Source organism: Manis javanica, chromosome 10 (genome assembly GCF_040802235.1).
Source record: "Manis javanica isolate MJ-LG chromosome 10, MJ_LKY, whole genome shotgun sequence".
Classification (NCBI taxonomy): domain Eukaryota; kingdom Metazoa; phylum Chordata; class Mammalia; order Pholidota; family Manidae; genus Manis; species Manis javanica.
In genome coordinates this window covers 33,219,587-33,241,924 of record NC_133165.1, presented here as the reverse complement: position 1 = coordinate 33,241,924, position 22,338 = coordinate 33,219,587, and the positions used below count along the sequence as shown (strand labels likewise).

Sequence of the window (22,338 nt, the reverse complement as noted above, 5' to 3'; positions counted from 1 at the left end):
AGAGAACTCAGGTGAGTAGTCTGGGCCCTCAGCCTTCAGTGCCTCCTCCTCGAGGATGTGGGGGTGAGTGGGGTGGACAGACTTTCCCCGGGCCCAGCCCTCCCTGCTCAGAGCCCCCATCGTCTCACCTTGAGATGCGGGCAAGGCCTGTAGTGATCTTCTTTGCCTCCCAACTGTTACCAAATTCGTTGATGTTCTTGGTGAGGGTGCCTTCGGTCAGCACGTACTCACTGCTCTGGTTCCCATCATAGTTCCCACACAGCCTGCGTACCAGCCTCCCATACGTGCTGGGCATGCGGATCACTGAGGAGGAAGAGGCATCCGGAAGTGAGCCCTCGCCTCCTCTCCAGACCCTCCTGGGTCCTCTCCAGAGCTCGGAGCTCCACTCCAAGGCAGTGCTCCACTCTGTGCTTGGCCTGCCTATAATGTAGTCTTCACTCCCCACTCCCAGAAACACCCTGGCTGCACTCCTGTCCCCATTCTCAGTACCTGCATTGTCCCTGCCATTGAAGCTGACAACCAGCTCAAAGTCGGTGATCAGATACAGGCGATGGCTATACATGATAACCCTCAGATGCTCGCTGGGCTTACAGGGGATGGTCACCTTTTGGTGGTTGACCTAGAAAAAGAATACAGGAGCTGAGGGGAGTCCTGAATCAACCCAACCCTCTACTGTCTTTGCCTCTGCCTCTCTGCACATCTCTGTATTTCTCCATGCCATCACCCCATGGAACAAGATATCCCCGTAGCCTTCCTTAACCCACATGGCAAAGGGCTACCCGAGATCTGGTCTCTAGGCAGCCCCAGACCTTTCCTTGCAAAAAACTTGGCAGAGTGGATGCCTCTGGGACTATTTCAGCCTGGCTCCACCTCCACATGGCATGCGCTCTCCTCCTCTGTCTTCCCCTCTCTCTCTACAAGTCCCACTGCCCTCCCATAACTCTCCACTAGTTGAGGGTAGCACTGATTCCCAGTGCCTACTGGGAACTTCTCAGGGAACACAGAGTCCTGGCTTCTTTTGCTCCAGCCTGCCTCCCGAGACCCTCCCGGCCTGGCCTGGCTCTTACCACAAGATCCAGGTCAATCTGCAGCTGGACTGTATAGCCGTGGACCATCACGATGATTTCTTGCAGGAAGACTGGCTTCACGGGAAAATACACCTTGTTGTGTCCCTGCATGACCAGGGGCTCCACCCCATCAGGAAGCATGTCCATGGCCTTTACCAGAGTGTAGGTCATATGGCCCTGGAAGCAGTAGCTGAGGCCATCAAATGTATGGTAATGAGGGTCCCCATAAATTGAGCATTGTTCTGACTCTGCCAAGAAGGGCAAGGCTGAGAAGGGACCCTGCCCAGATATGACGCTCCCCAGAATCCCCCACATGCCCCGATGCCTCCTGTCACCCTCCCTTTTATCCCTGGGCTCCCTGGATATTTGATCTTCAAATTTCTCCCTCTCTCAGCCCCAGTTGAAAACCTGAGAGGATTTCCTTATCCAGTCCCCTCTTTGTGCCCTTAAGGGAGTGAATCCCAGAGGGGGTTAGGACTTACTTGTGACCACAGAGCTAAGAGCCAAATGGGAACCAGGCCCATCCGTGCCTGTGCTCCAGGCCCCTCTCTCTCTCCAGAGCCCACAGCCAAGTCTCTCCTGGCTCTGCCTCTTGCTGTGCCTCCCCGAGGGCACCCCTTACTGGTGGGTATGCAGTTGCCACTGCTGGGGGAGTTGTTCTGGCAGCAGGAGCCAGAGGGGCAGATGAAGGACCAGCACCGAATGACTCCATCCTTGCAGACACACCTCTCGTTGCAGCCACTGGAAAGCCAGGTCTTAACCGCCTGAAGAAGCCCAGGAGAACAAGGGAGTAAGGAGGAAGGGCCACCTCTTCTTCCTCTTACCCCAGCAGCGTGAGCCCAAAGGCCAGTGGCTTAACTGACACAGGTCAGAGGCAGTTCCGGTGCCATCTGCAGCCTGACGTCTCTGTACTGCCCCCGGAGGCATAGGCTACTCAGGAGGTGCCCCTGGACCCATCTTACAGATGCAGACTGTGCGTTAACAGAGGTCCCGGGACTCGTGAGTGCTCTTGCCACTGTACTGTGCCCACCCCAGCTGTTTGGATTCCTCAATACAAAACCCAAACCATGTACCCCCAGCCCATGAGGCCCATGAGTCTGGAGAGCAACCTGCCCTCTCACCAGCCTTCACACCCCTGGGCCAGCTGCACACACAAGTGCCCCAGGCTGGCAGATGCCCAGGGAAGGAGAAGGTGCCACCCTCAAGGACTGCTGTCCCCATCCCTGCTTCCTGTCCCCACTCACGGGGAAGGAGCTGCCCCAGGCGTCCTTGCAGCACACTGACTCCTGTGCACACACTGCTTCTCACTGAGCAAGTAGCCAGGCTGCCAGGTGCAGCCCTCCTTACAGGCAGACGGGCCTCTGGTGATCTTGCACTGGCCTTCCTGGTCCCTGCAGGAAGGTGAGCAGGAGGGAACACAGGTCATGTAGCTGCTGTGAGCAGGGCATTCCAGAGCTTGGGGAAGAGGGGCAGAAATAAACGTTTACTGAGTGGGGGCTCTGTGCCTGGCTCCAAGGAAAGAAAGGAATAGCAACGGCTCTCCCCGTTCAGCATGAGACACAGAGGGCAGCCAGCAGCTGCCACGCCACCCAGATGTGTACGGTCAGTGGGCGTGTGACAGGCATGTGTGTATGAGGTGTAATGGGGGCACCGAGCAGGGAGGTACTCACTATGTTGGAGGAGTTAAATAAAGCCCTTTAAGCAAAAGTAGTTGTGAACAGATGGAAATGTTCACGGATACAAGAGTCCACAACATAAAGATATCAGTTCTCCCTATGTCACTAAGATGATCCCAATCAAATACACCAGCAGGATTTCGTTTTTGTTTTTTAATAGGACAAGATGACAATAAAGTGGAGATTAATATATAAACAGACCAGAAAATCCAGGAAAATGTTTTAAAAATAAATGGTAGTGGGTTATGAATGTTCCTGCCAGAAATTAAAACACAATTAAAATCTCAGTGATCACAACACTGGCTAACTAGTTAAGTGAAGACAGATGGAGCAGTGGAAGAGGAGAAAAAGCCCAGGCAGGGACCCAAATACATAAGTTAGTATAGGATAAATTGTGGCATCTCAGCCAGTGGGAAGAGAGACTGGTCATTTAATAATGCTGGAAAAAAATAAAAACAAAGTTCATTTGTATCTTGTAAGTCTCTGTAGATCAAATATTTACATATAAAAAAAGCCATAAAAACACTCAAGCAAAACATGGGCACTTTTTCTCAACTTTAGAGCAGGGAAGGCATTTGTAACTATGGCTCAAAATGCAGAAGCCATAGAATAAAGCCTAGTATCTTTGACCCCCAAAATGCACATATATACGTGTTCTTTTTTCTGTAAGGCAAAAAGGGGTCAAAGATGAAAAAAAAAAAAGGACTGGAAAAAATTGTGTACCTCCTAACACTAGTAACAGGCTACTCCCTGTCATAAATAAAGAACTACTATAAAATAGTTCACTAAAAACCAACAACCCAGTGGAAAAATGGCCGATGGGTATGAAGAGAGCTCACCGAAAGAGAAATTCAAATGGCCCCTAAATAGGTAAATGCACAACTTCACACATAATAGGAAAAACTTCACACACGTAATAGGAAAAATGCAAATTAAGACTCTTTCTTTTTCATTTATCAGCAGAAGTCCAAAAGTTGGCAAGGCTGTGGGGTGTCAGGCACTCTGGTGTTGCTGGCAGCAATGTCAATTACTCCTACGGAGAGCCGAATGGCAACATCCCTCATAAATACAAATGCACACAAGCCTCAACCCAGGGATGCCCCACCTCAGAATTCATCCTGGGAGTGGGCATGCACACATAGAATCCTAACCGTATAAGGCTGTCCACTGCAGTGTGTCTGCAAGAGCAAAAGCCTGGAAATAGTTAGAAAGTTCACCAGTAGGAAATAAGTTAAATGGATTATGGGTATTTAATATAATGGACTACTACACAGCTACAAAGGGAAAGGAGATGTGGGAATCTGAGCTGGAAAAGAGATCTGACGTGGAAGGATCTCCAAGCTTGATTCTCAAGTGAAGAAAAATATAGTGTAAAATACTATACCTTGGATGCTGTTGGTAAGAAATTAAGGTACATAAATTTGTATTTGTATGTGTGTAAATAAAGGATCATAGGAAAAACACTCAGATATAATCAGAGCAGGCTGGGAAACCCAAGGGATCAGGGTGGGAGGAAGGCTTTTCACTAGGAATTTTCAAATGCTTTTGATTTTTTTCACATGTGAATGTATCATATACTGAAAACACTTTAATCGTTTTAAAATTTTAAAGGTTCTGGAATTGGATAGTGGTGATGGAGTGAAACCTTGTGAAGATCTTAAAAACCAGTGAATTGTACACTTTTCAAGTGGTGAATACTAAGGGACGTGAATAATAACTTAAAACATTTGTTAAGGAAGGAGTTACAGAAGGATGCCTAGGAGTGCCCCAGGAGGGGAGAAGAAAGAACCTTGCAGGTGCAGGGAGCAGGTGCATAATGGCAGGAAGGGGTGCAGGGAGTCGGGTCATTGGGTACTGGTGACATGCAGGCACCCAGGGAGAGGGTGAGAGGAGAGGCCGGGGCAGCTGGCAGGAGTGCGTCCATCTGAGAGGAACTAGGACTTAATCTTGGAGGCAATGCAGCCATGCAGGGGAGTAACATGATCACTTTGCTTCAGAAGGACAGCTCTGGCAAAGGTGTGGAGCGAGGAGGAGCAGCTGGGCTGTCCGGTGGGGGGACCCGGCTAAGAGGCTATTGTAAATGGTCCACGTCAGAGATAATGAGGTCAGAAATAGGTAGGGAACAACTAGAAAGGAGAATGGGGGAGCTTTAAGCGATACATGGAGAGAAACGGTTTGGGAGCTGTTTTGGGGTGACCATAGCGGTCACTTACAGCAGAAGCTACTGTTTCTCCAGATTGGGGGGCTGAGCTGCTGGGCCTGGCAGGCGGCCCCTAAGGCTTGCAGAGTCTCGCAGAGCACCCAGTTTAGGCCTCCAAACTGACAGAAGCTGTGGGTACAGTTGAGCAGGAAGGACTCAAGGACCAGGCGGGTGGCACACTTGGCTCAGGCTGGAGCCTGCAAAGCTGCCTGGCATTGCTCCTGGGCTCTTGCTAAATCAGCTGGCCTGCAGCTCCTATTTGGCCTCATTGGCTGTACTGCTTGGATCTTCCTGTTGTCTTGTTGATAGCTGGGAAAGGAAAGGGGTCATAACAGGAGCAGCCAATGCCCATCTGTGAAAAGGATTTGGCACTCCCAAATGACCCTGAACACCCCTCTTGTCTTCACCAGGATGCTAGTCTGAGCTCTGGCCACTTTCCATGCAGCTTCGATCCCCTCCCACGTTTCAAAGCCAAGAAAGGAAGACTTTCATATTTCCCCAAATAGGCTCCTGGGATCCAGCAGCCATCCCCCATCAGGTTACAATGTAAAGGAATGCTGGCATCTTCCCATCCCAAGTGTGCCGAAAGGTCTAGAAGCCCAACTTGTTCGTGTTCCTGTGAGGAAGCAAAGTCTTTGGGGACAATTACTTTGGGTCCAATGTCTCATCTCACCAACTGTCCACAAATTCGGCATCATCCTGGGCTAGCTCGTCATTGGGATCATCATTTCATCCTCTTCCTCCCCACTGAAGTTCCCACAAATGCCGCAGACCTGGGTGGGCACAGGGAGTCTTCAGGACCCAGAAAGGCAGAGAAGCATTTCTCACTGGTGCCTGCTTTTCCACTCTAAAGGGAAAGGCACCCCGCACGGTGCCCTCTGTCCTGGGGAGGGACTTCTCCCGTCTGGTGCCCCACACCGGAGGCTGAGTCCCCAACCCAAAGAGCCAGGTGCTTCCCTCACCTTTTGTAATAGGCTTTGGGAATTTCGATCTCTAAGAAACCATGGCCATTAAACTTGAACTCCACTCCAATGAGAATGCTGAGCACAGTGTAGACACCACTGGCAGCGATTCTGACCCCCTGGATCTGGTTCTTTGAGGGAAGGGTGACCTGTGTGCCATTGATCTAGAGGTGGGCACAGCCCATGAGCAGGAAGAAGGCCCTCTCCCCACAGCTCACTTCCTCCCTGCCTGCTCATGCCACCCCACTCACCAGCACGTGGGGGCCCCTTTGCAGGGTGATCCAAGACCCAGAGATGTCAATGTTGAGCTGTTGGATGTAGTGGGTGGAACTTTTGCTTTGAGGCTTCCCTTTCTTGCCACTGATTGTGAAGAAAGGCAAGTCCAAGGTGGAGTGGCACACCTTCACCAGGACATATGTGCAGGAGCCCCTGATGGCGTGGTAACTGCCTTCGAAGCTCATGTATTAGGTGCCCTTTGAGATGCAGCACATGCCCATACCTGGAGGAGAGAGGGATGCTGAGCCTCTAGGAAGAACAGGCATTCTCTCCGCTGCAAGGAGAGGATGTGAAGCGACAGGGCACAAAAGAAAGGAAGACAAAGACAAGGATCAAGGCATGAGGGCCCAGCTGGTGTGGTGCAAGGCTTGGGGGTGGAGGTGTTATTCTGCCAGAGAGAGACTTATAATAGCCCATCTAAGTTCACAGCCGCTACAAGAGAACCTTGAGGGGGCTGATGAGCCCTTTCGGATAGCACAGGGGCATCTTTCCCAGCCAGAAGCTCTTCAGTACAGCAGGGCTATGAAGCAAGAGTTACAGAGGGTCCTTGAGGAGAGCTAACTCGGGGCCACCTACCTGTGCTTTGGCAGCGGAATCAGCCCATCCAGGGGCCAGCACATGTAGTCAAGCTTGCAGGCTGTCTGGATGCAGGAGATGTTATCTGTGGAGCAGGTACACAGCCTGGAGCAGGTGGTATCTGTGTACCAGCTCTCCCTGACCTGCAGGGTGTGGGCATTAGTGGAGCTGCAGAAACCTGGAGATGGACGGAGCCCCACCCCCGGCTCCCAAGGCTCATTTTCCTTGGCTGCTTGCCTCCCTCCTTAACCCTTCTCAGCCTTTTGGTTTATGGATTTGCTCTGAACAGCTCCCCCCACCGATCCTGCATAGGCTCAGAGCTTGCCTGCCCCCAAACTCAGGGAGTTGGGAAGGGCGGGGCATGCCCTGCAGCCTGGCCTCTCACCGCGTGGTACAAGCCCCCCTGGTCAGTGCAGCCACACTGGCCGAGGGGCACACAGGACATTCCACTCAAGACGTGGCTTTTCTGGCACTTGGCAGCCCTCAAAACAAAGCAGCGCTGCAGGGCAGTCTGTTGGGCTGTTCAGAGTGCAGCAGGTGGCAGGGCAGGGGTTGGCACAGGGGCTGTAGCTGCTGTCGGATGGGCACTTCAGAGCTGAGAAGAGACTCGTGTGAGGAGGGCAGAGTGCTTTCCAGCTCCCTGACCTTGGGGCATCAAGTGTTCCTGTGAAAGCCCATCGATGAATGGAAGGACAAAACAGGGTCTATCCACACAATGCAATATTATCCAGCCTTAAAGAGAAGGGGATTCTGGCAAACACTAACATGGTGACCCTTGAGGACATTATGCTACGTGACACAATCCAGTCACACTGAGACAGATTCTGTGTGAGTCCACTTCTGTGAGGTCCCCAGATGGGTCACATTCACAGAGACAGAGTAGAAGGGTGGCTGCCAGGATGGGAGTGGGGGAGGAACAGGGAGTGTGTGTTTACTGGGAACAGAGTTTCAGTTTGGGAAGATGAAAACGTTTGGAGACGGGTGGTGGTGACGGTTCTACAACAATGTGAATGGACTTACTGCCCCTGAACTGGATGCTTAAAAATTATTAAAACAGTGAAGTTTGTTATATGTATTGCACCACAATTAAAAGAAAAGAGCTGCTGGGAAACAGGAAGAAAGGGAGCAGAGCTGGCGGGTCAGTGGGGAAGGAGATGGAACCAGATGAGGAGGCTCCCTGAGCAGGGAGTCCGAGAGCAGCTGGGAGGAGGGCTCCAGGGGGATGGAGAGCTGGGTGGGAGGGAAGAGCAGAGCAGCAGAACTTGGGGTGCCAGGGGCTTCTTGGGGCCATGGGGCAGCAGAGCAGGGCACTCAGGGCAGAAGGTGCTATTGTGCCAGGAAGGGGCCCAGCTGGCGAGGGCGCATCGGGCCGCGTAGGCCTGCAGGGAGCGGCACAGGGTCAGGGCGTTCCCCTTGGAGCCACACTGGCCATACACACAGCTGGTGAAGCTGGAGTGCGGGGCCACCTCCCTGTGGCACTGGGAGAAGGGTCCTGGAGGACGGAACCATGGGGGTGTGAGAGAGCAGAGTAAGCTAGAGAAGGGAGCAGAACCGCACACTGGGGTGAATGCAACATCCATTCTGATCAAAACCCGTGATCATCAGGAACCTGCTGCCTGAGCCGCAAAAGATGGACTGACCCCAGAACTCCCAAGGGGAGCCCCACCTCTGCATTTCCACTTGCCTTTCTCCTGACTTTCGGCCTATTTCTTATCTCTCTTCTTCCCTCCCTGACACCCCCTTCTCTACCTCCTGGGGATAGGGAAAAGGGGCCAGCAGGGGTTGTGGCTTACCCACAGGGTTCATTAAGATATCACAGCTCATTCCAGGTGTCTGCCACTGGCACTCGGCTCCCCAGGCATCTGAAGGACTTGCCAGCCTCATTGAAGCAGCTGAATGAGGGACATGGAAGAGAGAGGAATTGAGGATTGGTGGAACCCCCCCAAAACTGAAGCAGAAGTGAAGAGGAAAACAGGGAGGGGAATGAGGACAGGAGAAAAGAAAAAAGCATTGTCCTCCAGTAGGAAGGTCACAAGATGTAGCAAGGGTTCTCCAGAGAGACGGGTAAGTGAGGGAGAAATGAGCACGCAAGGGCAAGGGGGGTTGGAACATTCATCAGTTCTCATCTGGCAGAGACTGAGCATGTGGATCCCCCAGGCTGCCTGCCGAGGCTCCGGCCGGGGCTGGCTGCCCCCATTCCTGCTCACCAGGCTCAGAGGACTCTGCTAACTTCCAGGAGGCCCCCAGCTGGGTGGAGCTGGGTGCAGGCCTTTTATCCGGGTGCACATTGTCGTTGAAGGGGTTGCTATTGTAGTTCCCTGGAGCAGTGAGAAGTTACCAAGATGGGCAGGGACCCTGCCAACAGGCCCAGCCCCAGGACCATCACCTCCCCAGAAGAGGTTCCCTACCCTTCACTCAAAAGACCAGGTTAGCCTCTTTTTATTCACCTTGGGCTTCTTTTAACATCGACCTTCACACACAATGCCCTCAACCAATGCACAGGTGGAAGAGTTCTTAAGCCATCTAATCATGTGTATGGATGAGCAGCACCAAGCCAGGAAGCTGTCCATCATCCTGGCTACTGCGGCAGGTGTCCAAAGCACTCACTGCACAGCCCGCAGAGCCAGCCAGTGTAGGAGGACAGCACTGTCACTTCAACTAGGTGGTGGCTGTCATAATGAACTTGAAGCCCAAAGCTTGTGTAGAGCAGGACAAAGTTGCCACTAGGCCTCATGCTCACCTGGCCTTGTGCAGGCCACACAGGCAAGGTCACTCAGTGACCGTTCAGCTACAGAGGCAGGGAGGACACAGAAGGGACAGGCACTTAGGACAGGGACAACTAGGGTGCAGAGAACAGGAGGGGAACTGAGTGCATCTCAGGAACTGAGGCTGGGTCTGCCATAGGCTGCCCCCAGGGGCTCTAGAAGTAAGACAGGTGGGCTTGTGGGCATGGAGGACAGAGAGGAGACACTGGGTGGGCTGGTGGGGTGGCCTGGAAGGAGGGTGGAGGCACACACCATGACCTTGTGACCTTTGATCAGCGAGCTTCTGAGGTTGGAGACCTGCACATGGACGGCTTTGATGAAGGCGGCCTCCAAGTTGCTGCCTCAGAATGGAACTCATTGGTGACGCTCACAATAAAGCTGTTCTCTAGGGAGTCCAACCAGCAAAGTCAGGTCAGGGTGTAAGTCCAGGTGCCCATGAAGTGGTGCAGGACACCACTGAATGTCAGATAGTGGGGGTCTCCCGGGACACTACAGGTGGCAGACCCTGTGGAGGAGGAGATGACATGCAGAGACACCCTGGGCCCGAGCTGCCACGCTGGCCAGCCTGTGCTGCAATGGCACCCCTGGCTCGTGGGTGTGGTCAGCTTGGCTCAGGGAAGACAAGACCAGGGACTGCCCCAGCCTCAGTCCTGGGTCCCTGGAGCTGTTGCTCTGCACTTGGGCAACTGCCTGTTGCTCCTGGTTATGCCCCTGCTTGCAGGGGAGCCTGCTTTAGGGCAGGGCTCTGTTCTTGCTGAAGACCACACAGCAGTGCCCCCTCCGCCTTCCACCGGACTGCTAACCTCGGGAATGGCAGCCGTATGTGCCATCCTGCTGACCACAGGCCTCCTGGGCCCGGCACCTCCAGAGCACACAGCAAGTCCTGTTGGCTGTACTCACAGATACAGAGCTGTCGGCAGCCTAGCCTGAACCACTGCTGCCCGGTCTGGGGGATGGAAGGAAGGAAGGGAAAGGTTATTCCCACATGTCCCTGCTAGCCCACTGCTCCCTGGGGAGGTGTCCTGTCATCCTGCAGCTCTGGGCTCAGGTGCAGAAGCCTGGCATTTGCTCATTTACTCAGCTAGCCATCATTTCTTTGTTCCTTCACTATTTCAACAGGAATTTATCTGTCTGCAATGTGCCAGGTGTTAGGGACTAAGGAACAAATCGGATGGACGATGTCCCTATGCTAACAGAACTCAAAATCCAGTGGTTGAGGGAATAGTAAATAAGTCAACAAATATTTCACATGCCCTAACAAGACATGCAGCTTTGTGCCAGGACAATTCAGGCACAGTGAGAGTTTCCTGAGGGAAACACAGACAATAAGCACTGGTTTTAAGAGTTTAGAGATGCTTTCTGACTTTGTTTATCAGGAAGGCTTCAAGGAGGAGGCAGAATTTCAACAGCGCCTCAGAGGAGGTGAAGGATTCCAAGATGCATGAGTGGCTGTGAAGACGGTGAAGTTGGGAGAAGAACAAGATGTAGATAAGGAGAATGCAGTGGGCCAGCCTGGAATGGGGGCCGAGCAGCAGAAAGCCAAGTTGGAGAGGGCACTGATGGACTTCAGTGTCTTTACCAGGCCTTGGGTGAGGGACAAGCAAAGAAGGAAGAGAAAAGCACCACAGATGCCAGGCTGGCTCAAAATGCTGCCTCTGAGAAATGGTGAAGATGGGGCCCAGGTGAGGGCCGCCGTCCTCCAGCAGAGAAAGGGGCTCTGGGTAAGGGAGAGGATGGTGCTTGGAGAGAGTCCAGATGAGACACTGAAGTGCCTGGGCCTTCAGAAGAATAAAACTCTAGGAAAATGACTGGATGGGAAGGACGGGGAAGATGGGAAAGGAGAGAACCAGGGGTCTCAGGCTCTGCTGGGCAGTATGGGAAATAACTATGCTATGATTCCATCCCCATGTGCCTGAAAAGCACTAGAGAGGAAGAAAGAAAATGGGAAGTCAGCTCAGAGCCAGAATTCCCTAATCCTAGCCCTACTCGCCCGGGCTTTCCAGGCCTTCTCTCTCCTGCCCGCCAGCTGGATGCACACTTCAGAAGCAGGAATGCTCTCTGGTGGGGCAGGTGAGCCCCAGCCCCAGCGGCTCACCTTCAAGTAACCCACTGTGTATTCGAAGCACCCACACTGGGAAGGGGGGACACACTCAAGGCCACTGAGGACGAAGCCTGGATTGCACTCACAGCCCTCCACACATCGGTCGGGGCAGGACATTCCGGAGAACCCAGAATGGCAGGTGCTGGGGCACAGTTTGGCACACAGGGCCTACTTGCTGTTGGCTGGGCAGGCCAGAGCTGGTGGACGGAACAGCACTGGTGAGGAGGGCAAGAGGGGAACGCGGAAGAGAGAAAGGAGGTCGGAGCTAGTTCATAGCCAGGAGCTCAGAGGACCCACAGCCGGGGATTTCTGCCCCATTTCCAGAAGCAGAGCTGCAGGAGAGCGTGACTAAAGAGCTCAGCTTCCACCCTGGCCTGGGGGAGCAGCCTGCAGTGAGCGGCCGAGACGCAGGTCCCAGGGAGCAGTTGATCCAAGAGCCTAAATAGTTTTGCCATGTAGACTTGCCCAAGGTGAGCATTCAGGGTGGAAGGAAAGCAAGGGGACACCCATGTGTCGTGGATGGAGGGCACGGCCTGCCTCCCCATACTGACCTGAGGCAGTCAGGGGGCGCCCTCCTCAGCCGGCAGTCTGTATGCTGTGCGTGCATCTGGCCTCCTGGGCGTGCGTGTGCACACATGTGCCTCACGCTGCGTCACTTTCTGAGTTGGCAAGTGACTGTGTAGCATTCTCAGTGGGTGTTTCAGACGCTGCAGATTTCCCTGTCCATGTGAAAGTGAAAGCACCCTCCAAGCCTGTGCTAAGACCCTTAGGTGCTGGGCCCCTACTCATGACTGTGTCTGAAGGAAAGGGCCCTGCTTCTCGGCACAACTCACGGCAGAACTGGGGTCCCCTCCAGGGCTTCACTATGTAGCCAGCATCCTGGCAGGTCTCAGTCAAGGCCGCCATATGGGCACACAGCACTGACTGCAGCCCCTGAAAGTTACACATGTCGGTTATGCAGCTCTCGAAGAAGGTAGGGCCCATGAGGTGAGGCAGGCATGCCCTGAGGAGAAAGGCCAGGTCAGAGGGAATGACCCCTGGTGTCTATAGCTCCTGCCCGCCCTTCCTGCCCTCCTTCATACTCAAAGGCTCCGTGGGGGTCCACAAGCCGTCCACAGAACTCTGGCTCTGACAGAGGGCTCTGCAAGGCTGGGTCGCAGGATGGGGGATTTGCCTGGTTATTTTGGCACCTGGAAGAGACCCACTCCAAGTGCCCTAAGGGCCAAGACTCACCTCCATCCCAGCCCCTACCCCAGCAGTCTCCCAGCTCTCGGCAACCCCTAATGGAGAACATTTGAACACCAAACCCTGAAGGACGTAGGAAAACCTGGAGCAGGGCAAGAGAGAGGTGGGCTGCTGGGAATCCCTGAGGACCCACTGACCATGGGCACGGGTGTGGTGGTCGGGAGTTCATGAACTTGGCCCAGATGGGAGCTGGGAAAATGACAGAAGTCAGCGCGTGCCGAAATGGAGAAAGGAGAAAAGGGATGATGCCAGTCAGGGGCTGGGTTCTTAGAAGGGGTCCAGGACCGGAGGGAGGAGACAGACACCGGGACATCCTCACTCACTCCTTGTCCTCATCCTCTGCCATCTGCCAGCTGCTGCCCAGCTCTAGAACATCTTCGGCAGGGCTGCCGTCCAGCTTCAGGTTATCTTTGCTAAGGTCGCCATCATAACTGCCACAGAAACACAGAGTTTCCTGGAGTAGGTGCTGCAGGGCAGGTGGAGGAGGAGGCATTCATTCAGCCAAGGGACCTGAGCTGGGGCCTCGGACAGGAGGCAAGCAGAGGCCTAGGAGGTGTGGACTCTAAACAGGGTCCCTTGCTGGGTGTCAGGACCTAATAAGGGCATAAGGTCCTAACAGTCCCCACCCTGAGCCAACCTTACCATCTCCCCTCATCCCCTTCTGCTAACACCCCATCTTCCAGTCATAACAAACTACCTGCTGGCCCTAAGAATTCCAGTTTTTTCTTACATTTGCTACAAAGTCTTTCTTTCCCTTGTTTGTCCATCTGGGGAGCCACTCTTCCTTGGAGACTAGGGTCAAGTGACCACTCTTCTGAAATCTCACAAGGCCCATTAACGACTCCTAGCACATTCTCAAAGCACTGTGTGTATATCCTGCTGTTATCACACTGCCCTGAAACCATTTCCTCCTCTCTCTTCATCCAAAGGGAGGCCTGCCAGTTGAGCTAGGTGCTTCCCACCCAGGGAGTGAGAATTAAATTAGTGCTGGGAATGAAAGAGGAGGGAGGAGGGAACAGGTGGTCCTGAGAAAGGGAGGTAAGAGCCTGGAGAAGTGTCAGCTGCCTTGCTGGGTCACCCCCTTACCTGGACATGCTCAGAAACAGCTGCTGGTCACCATTCTGTCTCACCTGCAAACCAAATGTCCTTTGCAGTTCCACAAATCGCCCACTTGCAGCCAGGAGGACACCTTTAGAAGGTATGGCTGGGAGGGCGACTTGTTGACCCTTAACCTGGAAGGCAGGGCAGAGGGAGGAGACAGAGAGACAGAGAGACAGATCAAGCGTCAAGGGGAACCCCTAGCAGACTCCCATGTTCATGCGGGAAGGCATGACACCATCCACAGCAATCCTAACGACCTCTTCCTCTCTTGAGCCCACCGCCAGGAGGGTTTGGAGGCTGCAGGGCTGGCCAGGATGGGGCCACAGCAGCCCACAGGACAGGCTGCAGCCACAGGTGGCAGCCTGGCACACACAGAAGAGAACAGGACTCACCAGTACGTGTCTGTCCTTGAGCAGGGTGACAGTGGTCTGGGGCAGGGTTATGAAGACTTTGCTCACACAGGACACGCCCTCCTTTCCTCTTGTCTCATTCTTCACTGTGACCCTGAAGAATAGCTCTGGGTGGGGAGAGGGATGGAGAGCACCAGGTGAGAGCGCTGATTCAGCAAGCACTTCCCAGCGTCCGCTGAGGGTGAGCATCCGCTGTGGGTGGCACCTGGGGGAAAGGGCCACAGACACACCAGCTCTGCGGTTCAGGGAGCAGGCCAGACCCAAACGTAAATGAGTGGGCGTGACAGTCTGCCTCTTCCAGAACAGCCTGTAAAGGGTGTGAGCCCCAGATCTGTCTCCCGACCAGGGACCAAAGGGACATCCTCCAGGGCAGGGTATCTGTGCTTCTTCTCTTGTCCCTTTGCTGCCATATGCAAGATGGGCCCTCACTAAAAGGTGGCTAGGGAAACCACTGAGGAAGAGAAGCCTCTGAAAGTACAGTTGTCCCCAGTGTCTGGTCCTGAGAAGTCCGGCTTTTAGGGTGGATGTGTCAGCCCTTATTTCCCAGAAGGCCTTGCTCCCATCTGCTCCCAGCCCTTTCCCGCCACCCGCTGGGCACCCAAGCCCAGCTGTTCTGACCCCAGACCCCTCACTCAGGCCATGGGAGGACATCACCAGGGCCCCACCTGTCGAGCTGCCACAGGATTGGGCCAAGATGTAGGTGCATTTTCCCATGAAGCTGAAGTGCCTCCCATCGAAGGTGAGATAATGGGGGTCTCCACAGACAAAGCAGGTGGCAGTGCCTGCCGAGGGGACAGAGCGCATACATGAAGCTGGTGCTGCTGCCTCATCAGGAAGCCAGACCCACAGCCACCTCACCCACCCAGTGGCATGCCCCATGTCTCTGGTCAAGATTGGGTTAGGACCCTGGTGTCACACCACTCTGACTGGCTGGCAGGCAGAGACAGCATGAGGAGAAGGTCTCACCATAGGGGTGGCATCCATACTGGCTGTTCTTCAGCTGGCACACTGTGTTTCCCACACTGAGACATATCACACTCCACCCAACTGCTGGGCCAGCAGCGGTAACATTCTGTGCAGGTGGGACTGTGCCACTGTGACACATGCTGGGAGCAAGAGATCCAGAGTCACAATGCTATAGCTCCCAGGGCCCTTCGCTCTTCTCCAGCACACCAGCAGACCTAACCTTGCCCATACTCTTCCTCTTGCCATCAGCTACCAGATATTCCTGTCCACCACAGGACATTTGCACTTGCTGTTCTCGCATCCCAGAATGCTCTTCCCTCTGCCCTTTTTTAAGTCATTCCTGTGCAATCAGCGAGTTCAGCACAAGGGTCACTACTTTCTCAGGAAGCCTTCCCAGACTTCCCCACCTAGGTTATCCTCATACTCAGGAGCACGGTACCTTTCCTTCCCAGGACTTACCACAACTACCCTTTAATATGAACTTTTCTGATTGTTTTGACTGCAAGCTCTCTGCATGCCTATCTTCACTCACTGTGTTAGCCCCAGTACAGCGCTATGCCTAGCAGAGAGCTCTCATTCAATAAATACTTGCTGGATGAAAGAGGAAACCAAGACCCAGTGTGTCCCCCACAATCCAACAGCATTAGGAGAGCAAGGACCACACCCTGTTCATGGGGACCCCCAGTGCAAGGGAGTTGAGAATCCTCAATAATATTCACTGAATGCATAAATGAATATAGAGTAAGTTAATACATGTCTCCCCGGGCAGGGAAGAGATGCTTGATGCTGATGATTTTGACAGATCTCCCTACCCAGGCTGCAGCCAGAGCTAATCCTAACACTGACACAGGAAAATCTATGAGACTGGCTAAGGGGACCTGGGGGAAGCAGACCCCAAAGAGATAAGTATGAATTCTGACCATTAATGGGAGGAACACCCGGAACCGAGAAGAGGCACTGGACACTAATGATTAGCTTAACACATGTTTAATTGATAGGTTGTATATGACATTTATAGTAAGTTGCTAATAATAATTATAATTAAGGTCTATTAAATATTTTGTCTGTATCAGGTTCCAATTTCACCTTCCTAACAACTTTACGAGAAAGAAAATCTCACTGTGCACATTTTATAGATATGAAAACAGATGTGAAGGAGTAAAGAACCTTGCCTGGGGCTGCCCAGCAAGCCAGTGCTGGAGCCCAGATTTAAGCATGGATCGGCCTGACTCGAGGGCAGCTCTATCCAGGATGGTGGCCACTAGCCACAGGTGGCCCCTGAGCTCTGGAAAGGTGGCCAGTCCAAACTGAGATATGCTTTAAGTATAAAACACACGCTGGATTGTGATGACTTAATATGGAGAAAAAAAAAGGAATGTAAGCAATCTCACTAATAACTATTCATTACAATTGAAATAAGACAATTTGGGGTTGAGTAGATTATTGGAATTAATTTAGTCTATTTCCTTTTCCTTTTTAAATTGTGGGTACTGGGAAATGTAAAATGATGCATGAGGCTTGTATGCTGTCATTTTGGGACAGTGCTAGCCCACACAGCCTGTGACCTTCAGAGCTTCTGTTCTTGTCAAATCTCCCTGGAGGGGTCGTCAATCTGGGAAGACGAGAAGAGTAATCCCCTCTTTTGAGGTATCCCATCAGGATTTCCAAGTTCTTTTGGAATAAGGTTCTGGAATGCGATATTTGGCCCTAAACATGCCTGGAGCTCTACATAGTGGCCAGGGCTCTCTGTATATGCAGGAACCTCCAGCTTTCCTCAGGATGGAGATGAGGGCCCTGCACCACCTGGTTGGTCTGGTGTCTAATGCATCAAGGCTGCCAGTATGGGACAGAAGTACAGAAATATCGAGACTGTCAGGAGCACTTAGCACAGGGCCACAGGATAATGGAATCTTCTGCACAGCCTGGCATCATGCTGGGCTACAGAGGGTGCTTAACAAATGCCTGTTGTATGAACAGATATGACAATCAAAAACCACACAGCTCCACCACTGAGCATGTCCTATAGATCCAAATTCATCTCACCTGGGGAGCAGATAAAGCCAGAACCCAGGTGTTATGCTCACTATCAACCTGTGGGGATTGTGGGCATCCTAGTGGTCTTACCTTATAGTAGTTGTTGCTGTAGAAGCAACTGCAGGAAGAGGCACTGATGCAGCGGGAGTCATTAAACATAAAGCCGGGAGCACAGACACAGCCTGCTGCGCAGCTGGGCTCACAGCTGGGCTTGGGGTTCTCACAGGAAGCCAGGCAGGCACAGGACTCGTACTGGGCATTTTTGGGGCAGTTCACTGAGGGGAAAACGGTCTCTGTCAAGCCTCCACTCTATAGGAAAGAGGTCCTGCTACATGGGTGAACCTGAAGTCCTAAGACAGGCATGAACCTTGGCACCATGATGCCACGTGAAAGAAGCAGGACACAAAAGGCCACATATTATATGATTCCAGGGTATGAAATGTCCAGAACAGGCAAATCCATAGATACAGAAAGGAGATTAGTGGTTGCCAGGGACCTGGGGGCGAGGGGGAATGGGGAGTGACTGCTAATGGGCATGGGTTTCTTTTTGGGGTGAAAATGTTCTGGAATCAGAACCTGACGATGTTTGTGCAATCTTGAGAATATACTAAAAACACTGAAATGTACACTTTAAAAGGATCGGTTTTATGACATACGAATTCTATCTTCATAAAAACATAAGACGTAGTAATCTACGCTTGGTTCCTAACAATCCACATCTGAAATGTGTGTGTGTTGCTCACCCCCCGGGTAGTTCGCATCTGATTTATCTCCCTCTGAGACTTCAGTTTTCTCCTAAAAGTGCCCTTATTCTCTTTCCTGGCCGCCGTTCTTCCTTTCAGCCTTGTGTGATGTCCCCTCACATACCTGAGGCAGTTAGACTTGTAGCGGTCAGGATCCCAGCGGTCATGGAGGTGCTTGGAGCTCTAGGAGACGTCACTGTTGGCCTAGTGGGCGCAAGTGTCGAGCTGGGCCAGGCGGGAGTAGGAGTTCTGGGGACAGTGGGTTTCTCTGTGGGCACAGTGGTCCTTTCAGTAGGAACTGTGCTTTTTTCTGTGAGAACAGTGCTTTTTTCTGTAGGGATGGTGGTCCTTTAATGGGAATTGTGGGGTTTTTTGTAGGGACAGTGGTTTTTTTTCTGTGGGAATGGTGGGTTTTTCGGTGGGGACAGTGTTTTTCTCTGTGGAGAGAGTGTTTTTTCTGTGGGGGATGTGGGTTTCTCTGTGGGGATGGTGGTCCTTTTAATGGGAATTGTGGGTTTTTCTGTAGGGACAGTGGTTTTTCTGTGAGGATGGTGTTTTTTTCTGTGAGAATGGTGGGTTTTTCTGTGGGAATGGTGGGTTTTTCTGTGGGAATGGTGGGTTTCTCTGTAGGGACGGTGGGTTTTTCTGTGGGGACTGTGGTTTTTTCCATGGGGACAGTGTGTTTTCCTGTGGGGATGGTGGGTTTCTCTGTGGGGACGGTGGGTTTCTCTGTGGGGATGGTGGACTTTTCTGTGAGGACTGTGGGTTTTTCAGTGGGGATGGTGGGCTCTTCAGGGGAGACAGTGGGTTGTACCCTGGGAAACATAGATTTTTCTGTGGAGACAGGGGTTTCAGAAGGGATAGTGGAAGAAACTGGAGATTTGTAAGGAAGTGCTGTAGGTGCAGATCCTACAAAGAAAAAAAACCCCTTAAATTTAGTCAAAATCATACCACCACCCTCCTCACTCACATCTAACTGGAGAGGATGGCTTCAAAAGAGGAACTCACTCACACCTCTCCTTCTATTCCTACCCCCAGCCTTCAGTCAACAAACACCCAACAAACACTGTTCCTAATGTATGTTGGGTATTGTGCTGGACACAGGAAACATAAAATGAATAGGATATCAGCCCTGCCTTCAGAATCCCCACTCACTAGGTAAGGGATTCTGGATCCAGCCGCAGAAACTCATGGCATCAAAGTCACAGTTACTCAAGCCAGCGTCCTGAAGGGGCCGGGAAGGTAGAGATGGGAAGCAAATAAAACCCAAGGCTGTGTAACAACGCAAGCACAAGAGGGGACTTGCATTTTAAGCAGAACACATAGAGAAACTCAAGAGACGTTCATCCCAGAGTGTGGCCCCCTCTCCGGAGCCCTAGCTTTTATGTTACCTCGACAGGTTCCATCACTGATCAATACAAAACCCACAGCAACAACAATGGTGGTGCTGGTTCCCCTTGAGGATCAGCTGAAGGGAAGGAGGGAGAGGAGAAATGAAAGTGAATCCCTGACAACTCAGGCACTCTGCTGGGCATGGAGTCTGACCTCTGCCCAAAACGTCACCTTGCTCTGGCCTCAGATCTGCCCCTGCCCCTTTTCCGGAGCCAGATATCCTTCTCGGGGGAACACCAAGTTCTTCTCTGCTCTGCTCCCTTCCAGCATTCCATCTTCTCAGCCCCTGCTGTGCTCCCAGATCCAGGCATTACGTTCCCCTCCCTATGCCCCACACAGACACAGGGCCTGCTGTCTCTGCTGCTCACCTGCATGGGCTGCTGATGTCTGGCAAGGATGTTGACAGAGGTGTTCAGCCAGTCAGGGCTCTGAGACCCAATGAGGTGCCAGAGAGAAGTTGGGGAACTGCCGCAGGAGTCCCCAGCAGGAGCCTAAGCTCAGTGTTCTCTCCAAGTCCATACATGTGGTAAGTAAACTCCACACAGATTGCTCCCGGGGCACAGAAGAGCCGGCTCACCAGTCTGAAAGACTGACCTGCCTGGGAGAACTTGTTCACCTCAAGGTAGATATAGTAAGCTACTGCACATAAGAAGGCAACAAGCAAGGTAAGAAACCTCCATGGGGCAAGACTAGTGCTCCTTTCCTTGGCAACATCTTGCTTTTCAAATGGGGATTTGAGGCAAACACCCAAACTCCCCATATCATAGCGTTGTGCTTTTTCCCCCTGCTCATGTTGGACTTCTAAGTATGGAAGGCAGGATCAAAAAAGAACCAAAGCAGCAACTCAGATTCCTTTGCTGGCTGCACCAGTAAGTGTCTTGACTGAAAATGAGATAGTGGATTTTGAAGCCTTTGACTCAATGAAGTGAGGTGCCTGGGTTTGGAGGGAGGAGGCTTCAATAACTCCACAGTCATGAAAATACTCAACCCAGTCTCTGTCATTTCTGTAGCTCTGGCCCCACAGTAGCTTCCTAGTAAATACCCACTGGCTGATCTTAACTATCTACAACCTCTTCCTCCATCAGTCATACCAGCCACCTCCTCAGCTGGGAGCAGATTCAGTCATCTATTGACTTGGGGTCCTCAATCTCCTCACCTCCATTAAAGGTACTTCTGACTGGGCCTGAATCTTGGATAGACCTATTCTGACTTCCCTGGGTCCAGTGTCCACCATCCTCTGATGTCTGGGCCCACTCACAATAGGGATTAGTGTCATCTTCAAAGTCACACTGAGGATAGCTCTCTAGGGGGTCAAAAAGGGAGATCTGAGAAATGTTGGCCATGCTCTCTATTCCTCCCCCGACCCACTCCCAATTCTGAGTACTCTGGGTCTCCCAGGGCCCTGTTCTCACCCCCACAGGGAGCATTGCTGACTGCATCCACCGCCACAGCTGGCTCCAGGGTCTTTCCAAACATACCCAGCACAGTGAACTGGGGAAAGGCAGAGTAAGTGAGAGAACAGTCCAAACGCCCACACCCCTGCCTGGTTTTACTCAGGGACGCAGGCCCCTGAATCCAGTGCTCTGACCCTCAGTCCATTTCAATATCGGGGGTGCCTACCATGTGCAAAGTATCCCAAGCTCTCGCTCTTCTGTACCTGAATCTGTCCCTGGCCTGTATAGTTGACAGAAACAGGCTGTCAGCTAGGTGTGGGCTGTCCTGAGAAGGGAGTGTGTTTCTGGGTGCTGCCTGCATAGGAAGGAATCCGAGGGAGAAGTGAGATTCGGGGACTGAAAAACAACTTCAAATCTGTATTCAGAAGGATGAGTAACAAAAGGAATACTTGGAGCATATACCCCTCTCCCTAACGCAAGCACATCCTTCTCTCATTCCAGAACTTGGTGCCCTCCTGGTTCCCCAATTCTATTCTATGGAATAATCTTGCACATGCCCCAGATTTCCCTGGATCCTGAGAGATGCCCCATAGCTTCCCATCAACCCAACTCTGGAAGATGAGACTCAGGTCAGCATAAAGCCCACAGTTTGGCCAATCTCACGAGAGATGGACGAGTAGATGATTAGGGCTGCGTCAGGTGACTGACCACGGAGGGTGTAGTGGAAGGACATGCTCAGACAGCCAGAGGACTGGATCAGGGGGCTCAAAAGGGCAGATTTCTGCTTTGGTTTTGCATTCTTGGGGTCCAGGAGCATGTAGGAGCCACCTGTGAAGAAGGCCAATAAGGCAGGATGGCTGAAACTGAGGGCATATGGCACAGGGATAGGGACCTGCCAGGGCAGGCGCCCTGGCCCTGGGGAGCCCCAACGACGCCTAGGCTCAGCCATTGCTGAGATGAGTGTACATATGACTCATGACTGGCCAAAGCCTTCAAACCTTTAAGAAGTGCGTGACAGGGCTGGGTAAGGATGCAGACGCCACCATATGAAACTCGGCATCCTCTCATTAGCAGCCGCCATACCTGTCCTTTGGGTTCTGACATTTTAGGTTCCCCAGTCTTACCCTCTTCCCTTTCTTGGCCCTTGGACGAGTCTGATTGCCACCAACTGGTGAGAAAGGGCAGGTCTAATCCTAAAGAGCCGGAAGGCCTGTCCCCGCCTACCACGGCTACCAGGTCAGGCAGCCAATCAGCCTGGACCTCTCTCCATGACGCAACTGGTAGCCAGGAGAAATTAAGGAGGGCTCCAACAGCGCGCACGCATGCGTGCCCGATTTCCCGGGGCGCTGCCTGCGCTGCGCGCTCACCCCAGGAAGGTGGGCTTCGGGAGGGAGAAGAGAGGGCGGCAACTACAGGGAAGGAAGAGGGCC

At 52.6% G+C, this 22,338-nt stretch overlaps 1 protein-coding gene across 1 annotated transcript in view; it reads right to left on the bottom strand.

Annotated features, from left to right (window-relative positions):
- The window catches only part of ZAN (zonadhesin), a 32,303-nt gene that overhangs the window by 5,306 nt on the left and 4,659 nt on the right, over window positions 1-22,338 (bottom strand). Inside the window, 44 exon segments of the mRNA XM_073214264.1 lie at window positions 129-303; window positions 490-619; window positions 1,068-1,315; window positions 1,690-1,831; window positions 2,312-2,343; window positions 2,346-2,522; window positions 4,957-5,252; window positions 5,593-5,665; window positions 5,668-5,735; window positions 5,906-6,069; window positions 6,157-6,404; window positions 6,758-6,773; window positions 6,775-6,900; window positions 7,143-7,229; window positions 7,231-7,363; window positions 8,069-8,249; window positions 8,965-9,075; window positions 9,365-9,545; window positions 9,775-9,867; window positions 9,870-10,027; window positions 10,326-10,416; window positions 10,418-10,468; window positions 11,618-11,820; window positions 12,457-12,626; window positions 12,706-12,813; window positions 13,192-13,312; window positions 13,315-13,334; window positions 13,955-14,100; window positions 14,362-14,486; window positions 15,045-15,161; window positions 15,346-15,389; window positions 15,391-15,485; window positions 17,470-17,654; window positions 18,247-18,503; window positions 18,505-18,574; window positions 18,577-18,657; window positions 18,660-18,956; window positions 19,514-19,578; window positions 19,863-19,986; window positions 19,989-20,315; window positions 20,671-20,817; window positions 20,927-21,005; window positions 21,172-21,263; window positions 21,572-21,736. Coding sequence (XP_073070365.1) covers window positions 129-303; window positions 490-619; window positions 1,068-1,315; window positions 1,690-1,831; window positions 2,312-2,343; window positions 2,346-2,522; window positions 4,957-5,252; window positions 5,593-5,665; window positions 5,668-5,735; window positions 5,906-6,069; window positions 6,157-6,404; window positions 6,758-6,773; window positions 6,775-6,900; window positions 7,143-7,229; window positions 7,231-7,363; window positions 8,069-8,249; window positions 8,965-9,075; window positions 9,365-9,545; window positions 9,775-9,867; window positions 9,870-10,027; window positions 10,326-10,416; window positions 10,418-10,468; window positions 11,618-11,820; window positions 12,457-12,626; window positions 12,706-12,813; window positions 13,192-13,312; window positions 13,315-13,334; window positions 13,955-14,100; window positions 14,362-14,486; window positions 15,045-15,161; window positions 15,346-15,389; window positions 15,391-15,485; window positions 17,470-17,654; window positions 18,247-18,503; window positions 18,505-18,574; window positions 18,577-18,657; window positions 18,660-18,956; window positions 19,514-19,578; window positions 19,863-19,986; window positions 19,989-20,315; window positions 20,671-20,817; window positions 20,927-21,005; window positions 21,172-21,263; window positions 21,572-21,736 — 6,019 coding nt within the window.